The sequence below is a fragment of the Apodemus sylvaticus genome, chromosome 14, assembly GCF_947179515.1.
Source record: "Apodemus sylvaticus chromosome 14, mApoSyl1.1, whole genome shotgun sequence".
NCBI lineage: Eukaryota > Metazoa > Chordata > Mammalia > Rodentia > Muridae > Apodemus > Apodemus sylvaticus.
In genome coordinates this window covers 30192484-30206047 of record NC_067485.1, presented here as the reverse complement: position 1 = coordinate 30206047, position 13564 = coordinate 30192484, and the positions used below count along the sequence as shown (strand labels likewise).

General features: G+C 40.9%; 1 protein-coding gene across 1 annotated transcript in view; it reads right to left on the bottom strand.

Moving 5' to 3' along the window:
• Positions 1 to 13564, bottom strand: part of F13a1 (coagulation factor XIII A chain) — a 182620-nt gene that overhangs the window by 124630 nt on the left and 44426 nt on the right. The window contains exon 4 of the mRNA XM_052156693.1: positions 2536 to 2787. Within this exon, the coding sequence (XP_052012653.1) occupies positions 2536 to 2787 (252 nt within the window). The remainder of the gene's footprint in view (positions 1 to 2535; positions 2788 to 13564) is intronic.

Here is a 13564-nt window from a genome sequence, read left to right as displayed (position 1 = left end):
TCCCTGCCAAACTGGGAATGCTCTATTGCCAGCACCTTGCTCCGCCTGACTCTGTTTCCACAGTGTTATCTTCTTAGTTATTTGTTCCACTTGTACCAAGGCCCATTCCTTTTATGACCTACTTTCTAGGGTCTCAGTGAATCCCCTGTTAATGCCTTAGCATCTACAAGCACGCACATGCCATGATCACCAACATCCGAGGTTCCTAGGCCACCTCTCTCAGACCTGTCACCTTATTCCCCAATCCTGTCCAGGCTGATTCGCCTTGAGAACCAGTGTTTCTCAACTTCAGGGATCACTTGAAGATCTTTGGGTTTTAGGGCACAGGACACACAGTCACTAAGCAATATTCTGAATGCAAGTACCTGGAAGCTCTTTAGCATGCATACAAGAGCAGGCTGAGAGAGCAGTAAGGCAGTTCAAAACCACGAGGTCTCTAGCACCTGAATGGCTGATCTGGAAAATCACTATGTCAGGCAAAACCACTAGATTATTTTTTTTCTCAAGGGGAGTACCACATATTACATGGATGACATAATCCATAAAGCTGTGAACAAATTAAACTTGGATAAATTGTGTCATTCCTCAAACATCCTGAGTAGTTACATGAAACTCATGATGATATTTTTGCAGTTACAACCCCCTCCCTGATGAATTTTATAAATGTGTCTTTTGTAAAAAAAAAATATGAATTTCTTAGTCCCTCTACATAGTTCTTCAGTTTCCTTTATCTTCATCAGTTTCTCTGCTGGACTCTTAGATTCTGGCTAGATTACACTACACTACACTACACTGCACTGTATTATATTATACTATACTTCTTTTCCTCCCTTGACAATGTATCTTCTCTAGGCCTATCTAACCTTCAAATGCCTTCTGAATCTCTTTTCTAGATTCACACACTTGCTGGTCATTTCTACTATTATTTCCTATTTCCTTTTAGCTCCTTGGTTGGCACCTCTGTTCCCCATCTCGGCAAATAGCATACCATGTCCCAGCTGCAAAATACCTAAGATATAATTGATGAGATTTCTATGAACAGGATTCCATCTTTGAGCAACATGGCCCAAATGACATCTCCTACTCTCATCTACCTTGAACATGGGTCAAGTATGTGTAGATAAACTCCTGTGTAGGTGACGATGAGAGCTGGTGGGTGGGAGTGCAGGATCAGCTTGGTTCCATGTGCCAAGATCATTGGAAGAATTAAGCCAGAGGACAGAGATCGGGGTGTATGTTTAACAGAAGTAGAAAGCACTGCTGCTTTGCTATTGTCTATATCTACATCAGAAAATCCAGATCCAAAGCAATTTTCTCAAAGGGTTATATAAAATAAAAAAAAAAGAACACAGATTCATGTTTGGAAGATGTTTGGAGAGTGATAAGTCCAACTCCAAGTGTCTGATAAGGAGCTCCTGCCCTCAGCTCTTAGACATGAAATTGCCCCATTGCAATGGAGCTAGCAATGAAATGTTCCTCCTAGTACACATTGTGTATTAGAACAACAGGGGGCACCTGGAATGGGAGAAACACGGAAGGGGAGAAAATCCTGTGTGGTTTGGGGTTTTAAATTGACTTAATAGGGAGCTCATTGAACCCAACTGAGTAATCTCAATATAACTAGGTTAAACTTCAGCAGCATGTGAAAATAATTCAAAATAACATTGGGGATTAAGCAGTAGAATGTTAAAATATAGTTATAGCAACATGTCTGTATTTTCAGGACAGTGGTTTATAAAATGTAGACCTATCATGAGCATGAACAACTATATGGGGGTTCCTTTAGACTTTTTGTTCCTGAATTAGGATGATATTAGTTCTACAATTTACATAGTTGAAGGGTTTTTTTTTTAAAGTAGAGTCTTGGGGCCTATTAGTTTTGCAAGTCAAGTTTAATAAGTCAATTTTTTGCTTACAGAACAAATAATATACTGAGATGATACTACAGGTCCATAAGGAACTCAGTCTGCAATTTTAGGAAATCTTTAATTAATTCCTGAAATAAGTGAGCAGTGGCATTCAGTTCCCTTATACTGAGGATACATCTTGCATCTCTTTCACTTTTAGTCTTGAGAAAACAGTGTGTGTCAGGGTGATTATTAATCCAACTTGACTGGATTTAGAGTCATTAGGAGACATTTACAGAGAAGTTTAACTGCGGCCAGAAAGCCCCACCCTAGATGTGGTATCATTATCCCTTGGGGGAGATGCAAGACTGAGTAAAGTGGCAGAAGAACTCCAACTGAGCACTAGTGTGCTTCTTTCTTCACTTCCTGGCTGTGCAAGCGCTGTGCCTTGTTGCTATGCCTTCTCTGCTATGGTGAACTTGGTTCTAAGGCCATGAGCCAGATGAAATCCTTCCTTCCCCAAGTTGCTTCTTGTCATGTATTTGGCCTCATAACACAAAAATATCCAACAATGTCAGAAAGAGACATATTCTTTGGGGAAAAATAAAACCTTGTACACCTTCATAGGAGATGCTTTGGAATTGTGGGAACTTTGTAAGATGAGAAGATAGAATACTTGCCCCCTTACCTTCACACCAAGGATTGAAGAGAATGTATGTGTCTGTTTCCGGGTCTCTTGGAGTACGCAGGATGCCATAGGGAGTCCAGACGGCAACGTACATGCGGAATTTCCCTACGATGCATTCGTGGGAAGACTGAATGGAAAGTCGCACAGACCTGTCATCATTCATGATAACCTTGGCTCCCCACTTTCCACTTTGCAGCTCCTTCACTACAGGCACTGGGATGTAGGTGCCCTTGTTCTCCTGAGGGTAGCGACCTATGAGACAAAGAAAGGGACAGGGATGAAAAGGATTCTTGCCTCTCTTGTTCCAAGTCTAATCTTGCAGCAGAAGGAGGAAGATGCTATTAGACTTGTAGTTTTTGAGTGGCTATGAATTTCACCTCTGCTGCCAAGGGATGTGATAGTGGCTGATTTTCTTAATTTCTTCCGGGCTCAGATTTACCACGACTATTAAAAAATTTATAAAGATAACACTTCTTGGGAACACTTTTTTGGTTGGTTCATAGTTCAGCTTGTTTTCTGTTGCTGATCATATAATAGCTCAGATTGGGTAACTTACTTAAAAAGAAACGTTTTCTTTGGGGGGGCTACACCAATGACCTCTTGCTGCAGAATCCTGACCCAGGTTGGGGCATCACAAGGATGCTATTTTTCTTTTGTTATGAAGTCACTAGTGATTAAGGGTGGTCCTTGGCATCCCTATCTAATCCTGATGGGTCCTAAAGGCTCTCATGCTCAGAGTAGAGTTTCACTTCTTGTAGTATCTTGTAATGGAGATTAAAACTTTAACATGTGTTTGGGAGGAGATAAATTATATTTGAATCACACCATTGGTTAGACCATGAATGCAAACAAGATGAAGAAATATCGACTTCAATGTAAAATATAGCTTATATAGTACCTTGTGCTACCAGGCCCTGAAATTTTACTGTAAAAAAAAAATTATAATGGTTTTTTAATCAAAACTTCAAAAAAGGAGTACTATTACTCTACAGTGTTGTTTTCAGGGAGCAGAGGCCAATATTTTTTATTTATTCTAAATTCATTGTTATTTGTTTTGCTACCACCTGTAATGGGTTACAGCTCCAGGGTATTCAAATGCAGCCTTTTGTACATTCAACCCAAGCTCTGTCAGCCCACCAATGCCACAGGCTATGGTTCAGAGTTGAAGTTCTTCTGGGAAGTGAGCTGTGCTGGAAACTTGGCTCTGGTACTTTTCACCCTGGCAACCTCCATGCTTACAAATTCCTTTTCTCTTCTCTCTCTTTTTTTTTTATTCGATATATTTTTTATTTACATTTCAAATGATTTCCCCTTTTCTGGCCCCCCACTCCCTGAAAGTCACATAAACCCCCTTCCCTCCCCCTGTTCTCCCACCCACCCCTTCCCACTTCCCTGTTGTGGTTTTGCCCTATACTGCTTTACTGAGTCTTTCCAGAACAAGGGGCCACTCCTTCGTTCTTCTTGTACCTCATTTGATGTGTGGATTATGTTTTGGGTATTCCAGTTTTCTAGGTTAATATCCACTTATTAGTGAGTGCATACCATGATTGATCTTTTGAGACTGGGTTACCTCACTTAGTATGATGTTCTCCAGCTCCATCCATTTGCCTAAGAATTTCATGAATTCATTGTTTCTAATGGCTGAATAGTACTCCATTGTATATATATACCACATTTTTTGCATCCATTCTTCTGTTGAGGGATACCTAGGTTCTTTCCAGCTTCTGGCTATTATAAATAGGGCTGCTATGAACATAGTGGAGCATGTATCCTTATTACATGCTGGGGAATCCTCTGGGTATATGCCCAGGAGTGGTATAGCAGGATCTTCCGGAAGTGAGGAGCCCAGTTTTCTGAGGAACTGTCAGACTGATTTCCAGAGTGGTTGTACCAATTTGCAACCCCACCAGCAGTGGAGGAGTGTTCCTCTTTCTCCATATCCTCGCCAACATCTGCTGTCTCCTGAATTTTTAATCTTAGCCATTCTGACTGGTGTAAGGTGAAATCTCAGGGTTTTGATTTGCATTTCCCTAATGACTAATGAAGTTGAGCATTTTTTAAGATGCTTCTCTGCCATCCAAAGTTCTTCAGGTGAAAATTCTTTGTTTAACTCTGTACCCCATTTTTTAATAGAGTTATTTGGTTTTCTGGGGTCTAACTTCTTGAGTTCTTTGTATATATTGGATATTAGTGCTCTATCTGATGTAGGGTTGGTGAAGATCTTTTCCCAATTTGTATGGTATTGGTACAGTGACAGGCAGGCAGATCAATGGAACAGGATTGAAGATCTGGAAATGAACCCACACACCTATGGCCACTTGATCCTTGACAAAGGGGCTAAAAACATCCAATGGATAAAAGATACCCTTTTCAACAAATGGTGCTGGTTCAACTGGAGGTCAGCATCCAGAAGAATGTGAATTGATCCATCCTTGTCTCCTTGTACTAAGCTCAATTCCAAATGGATCAAGGACCTCCACATAAAGCCAGACACTCTGAAGCTAATAGAAAAGAAACTGGGGAAGACCCTTGAGGACATCGGTACAGGGGGATAGTTTCTGAACAGATCACCAATAGTGTATGCTCTAAGATCAAGAATTGAAAAATGGGACCTCATAAAATTGCAACGTTTCTGTAAGGCAAAGGACACCATCAAAAGGACAAATAGGCAACCAACAAATTTTCTCTTGCCTTTATCTCCATCTAAAAGTGTAGATAATACTGATAACAATGAGTTCACAAGAAGACAAAATGAACTAATGCATTAAAATGCTTTAAACCGAGTGACATCCCACTTGGTTTTTACTTATTTTGTTAGTTTATATATTTGGCTGGTTGGCTTTGTTGTTGTTGTTGTTGTTCTTACTGTTGTTGTTATTTTTGAAGGCTTTCACTAAGTCTCTTAGAATGCTTTTGAATTTGATCTATAGCCCGGAATAATCTTGAGCTTGCAAGTCGTCCTACCTTAATGCCTCTTGAGTAAGTAGGATTCTGGGCTTATATGACCAGCCAAATCTACATAAAATATTTTGTGCATAATTAGTCATGTATTATAAATATCTTAAGATCTTAAACTGTCATTTTAACTAAAGATTAAACAGGAGGTCATTTTGTAATATTTCCAGGCTCATCATGGTTTATGTATAAGCTAGCTCAATGCACATGCTATTTTTTCTTATTACTTCCATTTGGGGTCAAAATCTTATTGCATAGTCTTTAACCTCAAAACTAAATTTCCTCTGATTTTCTAAGCTATAAATAGAAAGTTAACCTCACATAATTCTTTAACCCCCAGCCTATAATTTAATTAACTGTATAATTTGTAGGAAAGATCAATTTCATTGCTGTTTTAAGGTAGACCTAATCTCTCTTTTCTTGACGTGTAAAAAAATTCAAATCTAGTAAGTTTGTAAATTATTTGGGTTGTAAGCACACGTAAATTTTCAAGAGCCAAGTGTATTCACTTCAGTTGTTGTATAGGCTACATATAGGAACAAACACAACTGTCCTCAGCCTGTCTAGTAACCAGGGTCCGAACAGAGTCCTTAAACAGGAATATATCCAAGCACTCAAAAGGAAGTAGTTGCCTAGGTTACTGCTGTGTAATTCTATAAGATTGCTTAATTTTACTGAAAACAATGGTTTATGTAGGAAATGTTAAACAAGGGAAGATTTCTGTCTCAGGAGTATCCGTTAATCACAGTTCAGTATAAATACTGCATATACTGGTCAAAATCCAATAAGGACTCATACATGGTTCTTTGCCAAGAATACAATCTGAGCATTGCAGATTTTGTCTGAACAGAGGATGCTCTTGGGGACACACTGGCTCTGCCTCCAAAGAGTTCCTGCATCAATCTGCCCTCAAGAGTATGCTCATTCCAAATCACCTTTGTCTGTTTTCCCTTGTTTTCCTCCAGCCTTTATTTTCCTGTGCAACCCTCTTGCCTGTGCATGCTAAGACTGTGGAGTGAAATTGCTCTCCTCTTCACAGGTCTTTCTGCTCTCCAGAGACACCATCACTGTCTTTAGAGCATTAAAGGTAATCTCTTCAGGTAGGTGTAATTTAGATACTAAAGTGCTCCCAGAAACTGATGCCACCAAATTCCAGTCTAGATTTGAAATGTATAGAATGTATAAATGAACAAGGTAGGGACTGAGAATAAGTGATAGACATATGCTTAACTTCAGACAAATCATTTATATCACTTCTTCCAAGGTTCAGAGGATACCATGCAAGAAAGGTCAGAAAGGATTTGAGAGCTAGAAAGCAGGAGAAATTTTTGAAATGTCAATTTTTTTGGAGAAGCCCAGACACAGCGGTTATAATCATAAATCACAGACTCTAGTAATGCCTTCACCCAGTCTGGGCATCCAGAGACCTGTCCATAGTCAGGCATGGATGTCACTTAACTAGGTAGAGAGGGAAATAAAGATTGGGCCACTGTCATTCACTGCAAAGACTGTTCATCTCATGGCCTTCATGAAACAAGTGGAAGGTGCTAGAAGTCACTGGGGACTACGGAAGAAGTAAGAGGATGAACCAAGCTACAAAACCAGAAGAAATATGAGGGAAAGGACAAAATGCCAATGTGTGGTGGTGGGTAACAGATGTGTGAGCCGGAAGTCTGAATCAAAGGGATGCAAAGGCAGAGCTGGCAGGGAGCAAGGCTCAGTGGCTTGGGATGATGCAGATTTGGTTTGGTTTTTAAAGTAAGGTTAGGCACAGAAGGGAGAAGGCTAAGCATCCCTGTTGACCTAGTAAGTCACATGGCTGCAAATCAACATTTGAAAAAGAATCAGAAGCAAGCAGTGATTACATGACTTCCAAAGGGAGGAGGAAAAAAAAAAAACAACCCCCAATTTGCAGGTTTTTTCCTTTCCACTACACAGAAAAGCTGATTATTAATGTGAGACCTGGCATGTCAATAGGACCTCAGGGTCTTGTCAGCGGCTCCATTACACCATGTTTAATTCTGAGTGTAATGATTTCAGTGACAGCGCTGGGGAAGGATTTTCCGTGATTGAATTGTGAGGGAGGAAGTTGTGGCAGAGTAGTATTTCATCCCACTAAATAGCCCTTCTCACCCTCAGGAGGAAGCACGTTCTAGAGACCACCATCAGGCCAAGCTTGGAACACCCATCCATCAACACGCATGGCTGTCAATGGTCTGGCCTAGGTGTGAAACACAGTTCTGCACAGGTGATTCCCATGCATATGTTTCCTAGCAATGTAGAGTGCCCATGTAGACATTCTTCTCCTCCAAACCACACAATTTTATATTAACAAAAAATGAGAGCAAGAAAAAGAAACAAGAAATATAAGATTGTGCAAAGAATCTTCATTTTGTATTTAACAATGCCTTTTTTTTTTAACAGCCAGACTACTGAACAGAAGCAGGGGTTATAATTACCAAATGCATTCTTTCCCACCCACTTCAAATTGGTGTTATCTTTTCAAGACAACTAAAAATGAGCATATGTTTTAAGTGTTGGCTTCCTTTGTACATTATTATTTTCTTAATATATATACATATATATGTGTGTATATATATGCACACACATATATGCATTTATTCATTGCCTACAAGACAGAAAAGAATGGAGTTCATTATATTTCTTATTATACTGTGTACGTTGGCTATACTTGTCACTATATCCTGTCTATTGCCCACTCTTGATCTTTCTCCCATATCCCTGTGTTTTCCTCTAGCCCCAAATAAAATTCCCATTATACTTTTATATCACACATGCATTTTTTTGGTGCAAATTTTCACTAAGGCAGGAAAGCACCTGTCAATCACTGGGATCTCTAATGCTGGAAATGAAGTCAGTAACTCAGGGCACATACATTCTTGCCACCTCTCTGACATGCCACCACTAAGACTGTTCTATTATACTGGATTTGGTAAATGTAAATGCTTAGCCGTATGAGTCTTGTTTAACTATGAGAAAAGTCCAAGCAAGATCCTATCTCTTTGATGGCTACTTAAACATCCATTTTTCCTGTTAAACTGAACTATGACGTGTTCTTACCATCTGCAGAAAACCTGTAAAATACCTCAATGCTTTGCACTAAGTATGGCCCCATAAATGTCACTGGGACTTGGCTGTATCTCACTTTAAGAACATTGCAGGGATTGTGGAAACTCTAGAATGTGATGTCTGCCTCAAGCCAGCAATCCATTGCAAACAACCTGCACATGAACCACCGATTCATAGCCCCTTCTTTTTCCCCCTTTCAGACCTGGTTTCCATTCATATACAAGCATGGGTTTGGCTGAGTTCTTCCTCCACCTCCCTGCAGACCCCATTCCTAAAAAGGGTGGTCTCTAAAGAACTCAGGAGTGCATCCAGTCTCTAGCTAGAAAAGGGAGTTTCATTAAGCTAATTCATTTTCCCATTAAATTTGTTTGTTTTGCCCAAGACACATCTTTCACATTTTACATAATGAATGTATCTCCAAACAGGCTTTAGAAGTCTTACTGTGACAGCATGATGCATGTGCCAGAATGGAAGTCTGAATACTGTAGTCTTGTAAAGGGAAGTAAATTGTGTTCTAACAGTCTCGGGACCATGCATGAGTTCTGAGGGACCAGGATGTTGTAGGTCTTTAAGTAGTAGTTAGATCCCAGGTTAGCAACCACAAAGACAAGACACTACTACCAGAAAAGAAATAATTAATAAGGTACAAAAATCCATGGGTGGTAAGAGCCAAGAGGAGGGAGTCACATTGTTCAAAGTTTGGGGGTGCATCTTGGTATTAAGACACATGCTCAGCATGGTCAAGGCTCCAGTTCTCTGTCCAGCGCCAGATGAAGTTTGGCTCAGTTGGCAAAATGTATGTGATGTGAACATAAGGTTAGTCCCCTTCTGGTGTCTCTGAAGACACCTACAGTGCACCCTGTAATATAATGAGTTCGGTCTTCCAAATTCACTTAAACATGCGTACTGGTGCATAATTACCATCCCTGTACTGCTGAGGTAAAGACCGCTGGACCCCCAAGTCTCGCTGACCAGCCAACCTGGGCTACTTGGTGAACTTCAGGCTAAGTGAGAGACCTTAGTATGAGGTAGACAGTGGTTCCTTAACTATATTTGACTTTCTTTTCAAGGTCTTCTAAGTGACTGAGGCTTCTTTTGATGTAAGATACAAATCTTGTGAAATGTCTCCTGAACCAGCATGGTTCCAAGACCCTGCTGGGATAATGAGCCATGAGGGAGACAGAGGGCTAACCCAGAGGAGGTGGTGGCTAATGATGTCATGGACATCTAAGAAAAGTCCCCAGAGGAAATGGCTTGGGGCATAATAATAAAAGTAGATGTGATGGAGGAGTACTTAGTTTCTAAGATACAGCAGCAGCCTACCTCTATGTGTGTGGGTGCAGACACAGTTGTCCTCTGGCCTCCTCTTGCATGTGCACACATGTGCTTATGCCCTCCCACAACACCCTCTCCATTGTGATGGGCAAAAACCTCTGAAACCACTAGGCCACATAGCCTTGTCCTTTCCAGCTAGTTGTGACAGATACTTTGCCAAGAAAGCAAACTATCACAGTGTACAAAATAGGAAAAAGTATTCCTAGCGCATGGCAAATGAAAATATGGGGAGGGGAGGGAAGAAAAAGAAATGAAGAGTCTGTGGCAAACCTGTGTGCTGACCTGGAAAGGTGAGAACTATGGGGACCTTTGATCATGTGCAAAGGTGATTGGGCTGTATCCTTTGGAGGGGCTGGAAATGGGGCTCCTCAAAGCATTGAAATACCTTCTATAGTCTAATTGAGACTAGATAGAAAGTTGGGAGAATTGTAATGACATGAGAAGAGGATCTTGGGAGAGAAGAACAGGGCTCTGAGGCCTGGTTTCTAATCTGTTCTTTCCCCTGGAAAAGGCCAGAAATTTCAGGCACCGGTGATAAAGCAAAATATTGCCAAGTGAGGCAGTCTGCTTTGGGGATTCGCTCAATTCACAGTATATTTATTGTGTTCCATGTGTTCTAGGTATACAATAAACCTCAGCAGGGTTCTAGGTGCTGAGAATATGGTAACATCATCAGATACGGCCATAGAGTGTATAGTATATAAAGAGTAAATGGGCAGTAAATAACTGGAGATCCTATGTCAATGATGATCCTATAAAGATTAAATAGAGTGGCTTATGGGACAAAGAGTGACAGGGATCATGGCACTAGCTTGATGAAAGTGGGACATTTGAACAGAGGCATGAAAAGGGGGAGGCAACAAGCCATATAACCATCGGAAGGACACAGTGCTGCTGTGAGTGTAATGGCCCGGAGGAAGAAGGTACTCTGCATTGGAGGAGGCTGGGCTGCCTGGAGTAGAGGAAAATGTGGGCAGAGAGGTCTGAGGGCCTTCTAGGCCACTGTTTAGATTTTATTCTGATTGAAAAACAGTTATAAGAAAAAGATACCAGGTTGGCTTAAGTTGTTTAAAACGATCATTTAGACCATTGCGTGAGGATGGCGGGAAGGCAATAGATATTGCTGGGAACATCACTTGACCTCCAATTGTATTCTGATGCTGCAGAATGGTAATGAAAGTTCTGCCAAAAGAGGAGACATTAGAGAGAACGCTGAATCTGTATAGCTGCAGGAAAAGCCATTTAGACACATTGGTTATATTATGAGATTAAAGCTGTTTCTCAGAGCTGGGAGGGAAGCAGCCATTAGCAATATGGAAACTCACTTGGGTGGTGGTGGGTGCATTAAAGCTGTGGTCAGAAGCTCACCTACATTGCCAGTGTCTGTAGAGTATCCTGCAGCAATCCCCTGCTATGGGTTCATGGAGTGAGATGCTGTATATATATTAAATGTCACAGTCTTTGAGGATGCAGAGATGTAAGAAAAAGAGAGGGTATTGGTGACACAGGTCTAATTTATTGTTTCTTATTGGATTCCATGAGCATTCACCAAACTGTATAAGTAGATTTTCCTCTCAAGTCATCCCACCTGGTAGACAGGTATTCCAACCAACAAAACTTATTCCTATATTTCTTGCTTTTTCCTCCTCTCACACTGGCCTCCAGAAATCCAAGGAATAAGAGAGATAGGGCAAACTTTGGATGGATATGCAGATGCCAGGCATATCCCAGACAGCCTACGAAACCAGGCCATGCCTAAGAAATTTTCTCATACATGAACCACAAGAACTGAGTTTTCCCCAAAATGTCAATCCTGGGGGGCGGCAAAGGTCGACTTATTGGTGTGGAAGAGGACACATTGCATCGATTTTATGAGCAGAATGAAGCTTGTAGGTTATCTTTTATTAATAGATGTTTGTTTTATTTACATTTCAAATGCTATCCCCTTTCTTCACTATCCCTCTGAAAACCTCCTATCCTATCCCCCTCCCCGTGCTTACCAATCCCCCTCCCACTTTCCTGACCTGGCATCCCCTACACTGAGGCATCGAGCCTTCACAGGACCAATGGCCTCTCCTCTCATTGATGTCTAAAAAGGGCATCTTCTGCTACATATGTAGCTGGAGCCATGGATCCCTCCGTGTATACTCTTTGGTTGGTGATTTATCCCTGGGAGCTCTAGGGGTATTGGTTGGTACATAATATTGTTCCGTCTATGGGGCTGCAAACATCTTCAGCCCTTTGGGTTCTTTCTTTAGCTCCTCCATTCGGGACCCTAGGCTAAGTCCATTGGTTGACTGTGAGCTACAGGCATTTTGATCCCCCTTCTAAGAAGGAGCAAAGTATCCACACTTTGGTCTCCCTTCTTCTTGAGCTTCATGTGGTCTGTGAATTGTATCTTGGATGTTCTTAGCTTTTGGGATAATATCCACTTATTAGCGAGTGCCCTTTTATGATTGGGTTACCTCACTCAGGATGATATTTTCTAGTTCCATCAGTTTGTCTAAGAATTTCATGAATTCATTGTTTTTAGTAGCTGTTTTTAGTAGTACTCCTTTGTGTAAATGTACCACATTTTCTGTATCCATTCCTCTGTTGAGGAACATCAAAATTCCAACTCAGTTCTTCATAGAGTTAGAAAGAGCAGTTTCCAAATTTATCTGGAATAACAGAATACCCAGGATAGTGAAAACTATTCTCAACAATAAAAGAACCTCTAGCAGAATCACCATCCCTGACCTCAAGCTGTACTACAGAACAATAGTGATAAAAACTTCATGGTACTGGTACAATGACAGGCAGGTAGATCAATGGAATAGAATTTGAAGACCCAGAAACAAACCCACACACCTATGGTCACTTGATTTTTGACAAAGCAGCTAAAAATCATCAAGTGGAAAAAAATTTTTCAACAAATTGTGCTGGTTCAACTGTCAGTCAACATGTAGAAGGATGCAAATTGATTCATTCTTATCTCCCTGTACAAAGTTCAAGTCCAAGTGGTTCAAAGACCTCCACATAAAGCCATATATACTGAATCTAATAGAAGAGAAAGTGGGGAAGAGCCTGGAACACACGGGCACAGGGGAACACAGGGCTTGTAGGTCTTAAGAGTAAAACTCATCATTCAGTTTAAGTCACAGTGGCTGAGTTAAAAAGTGAAGGACTGTTAACTAGCAAGAATAACATCAAAGGCTTAGCAAATAAACGTGTCTGAATGAAGCAAGCCAAACTTACGGCATTTTAGCCAAAACAGTCAATCCTTGCTAATAATTTATGGCAACAGCAACAGGAACAGGAACAAATCACTGCCAATGCTGACAACAATTATTCATCTTTGGCATGCAATATGTATGTGCAATATACACAAGCAAGCGTTAAGTGAGTTTCCACTGCCACAGACTCAACCAATTATGGGTGGAACAAAAATAAACATTAAAAGGCCAAGAGATCCTTCTCCTGGGTCTGGCCCAGACCCACACTGCCTGTCCCCAACTCATTGGACCTTCTCATGACCCATCCATCTCTCCACCCAGTCAGATTCTGCACATCATTCTCCTGGCTCAATCCCAGTGAGATCGCCTGACGTTCCCTTTTTGAACCTTCCACCAACAATCTAGATCTACTGTGGATCACACATCCAGTGGCT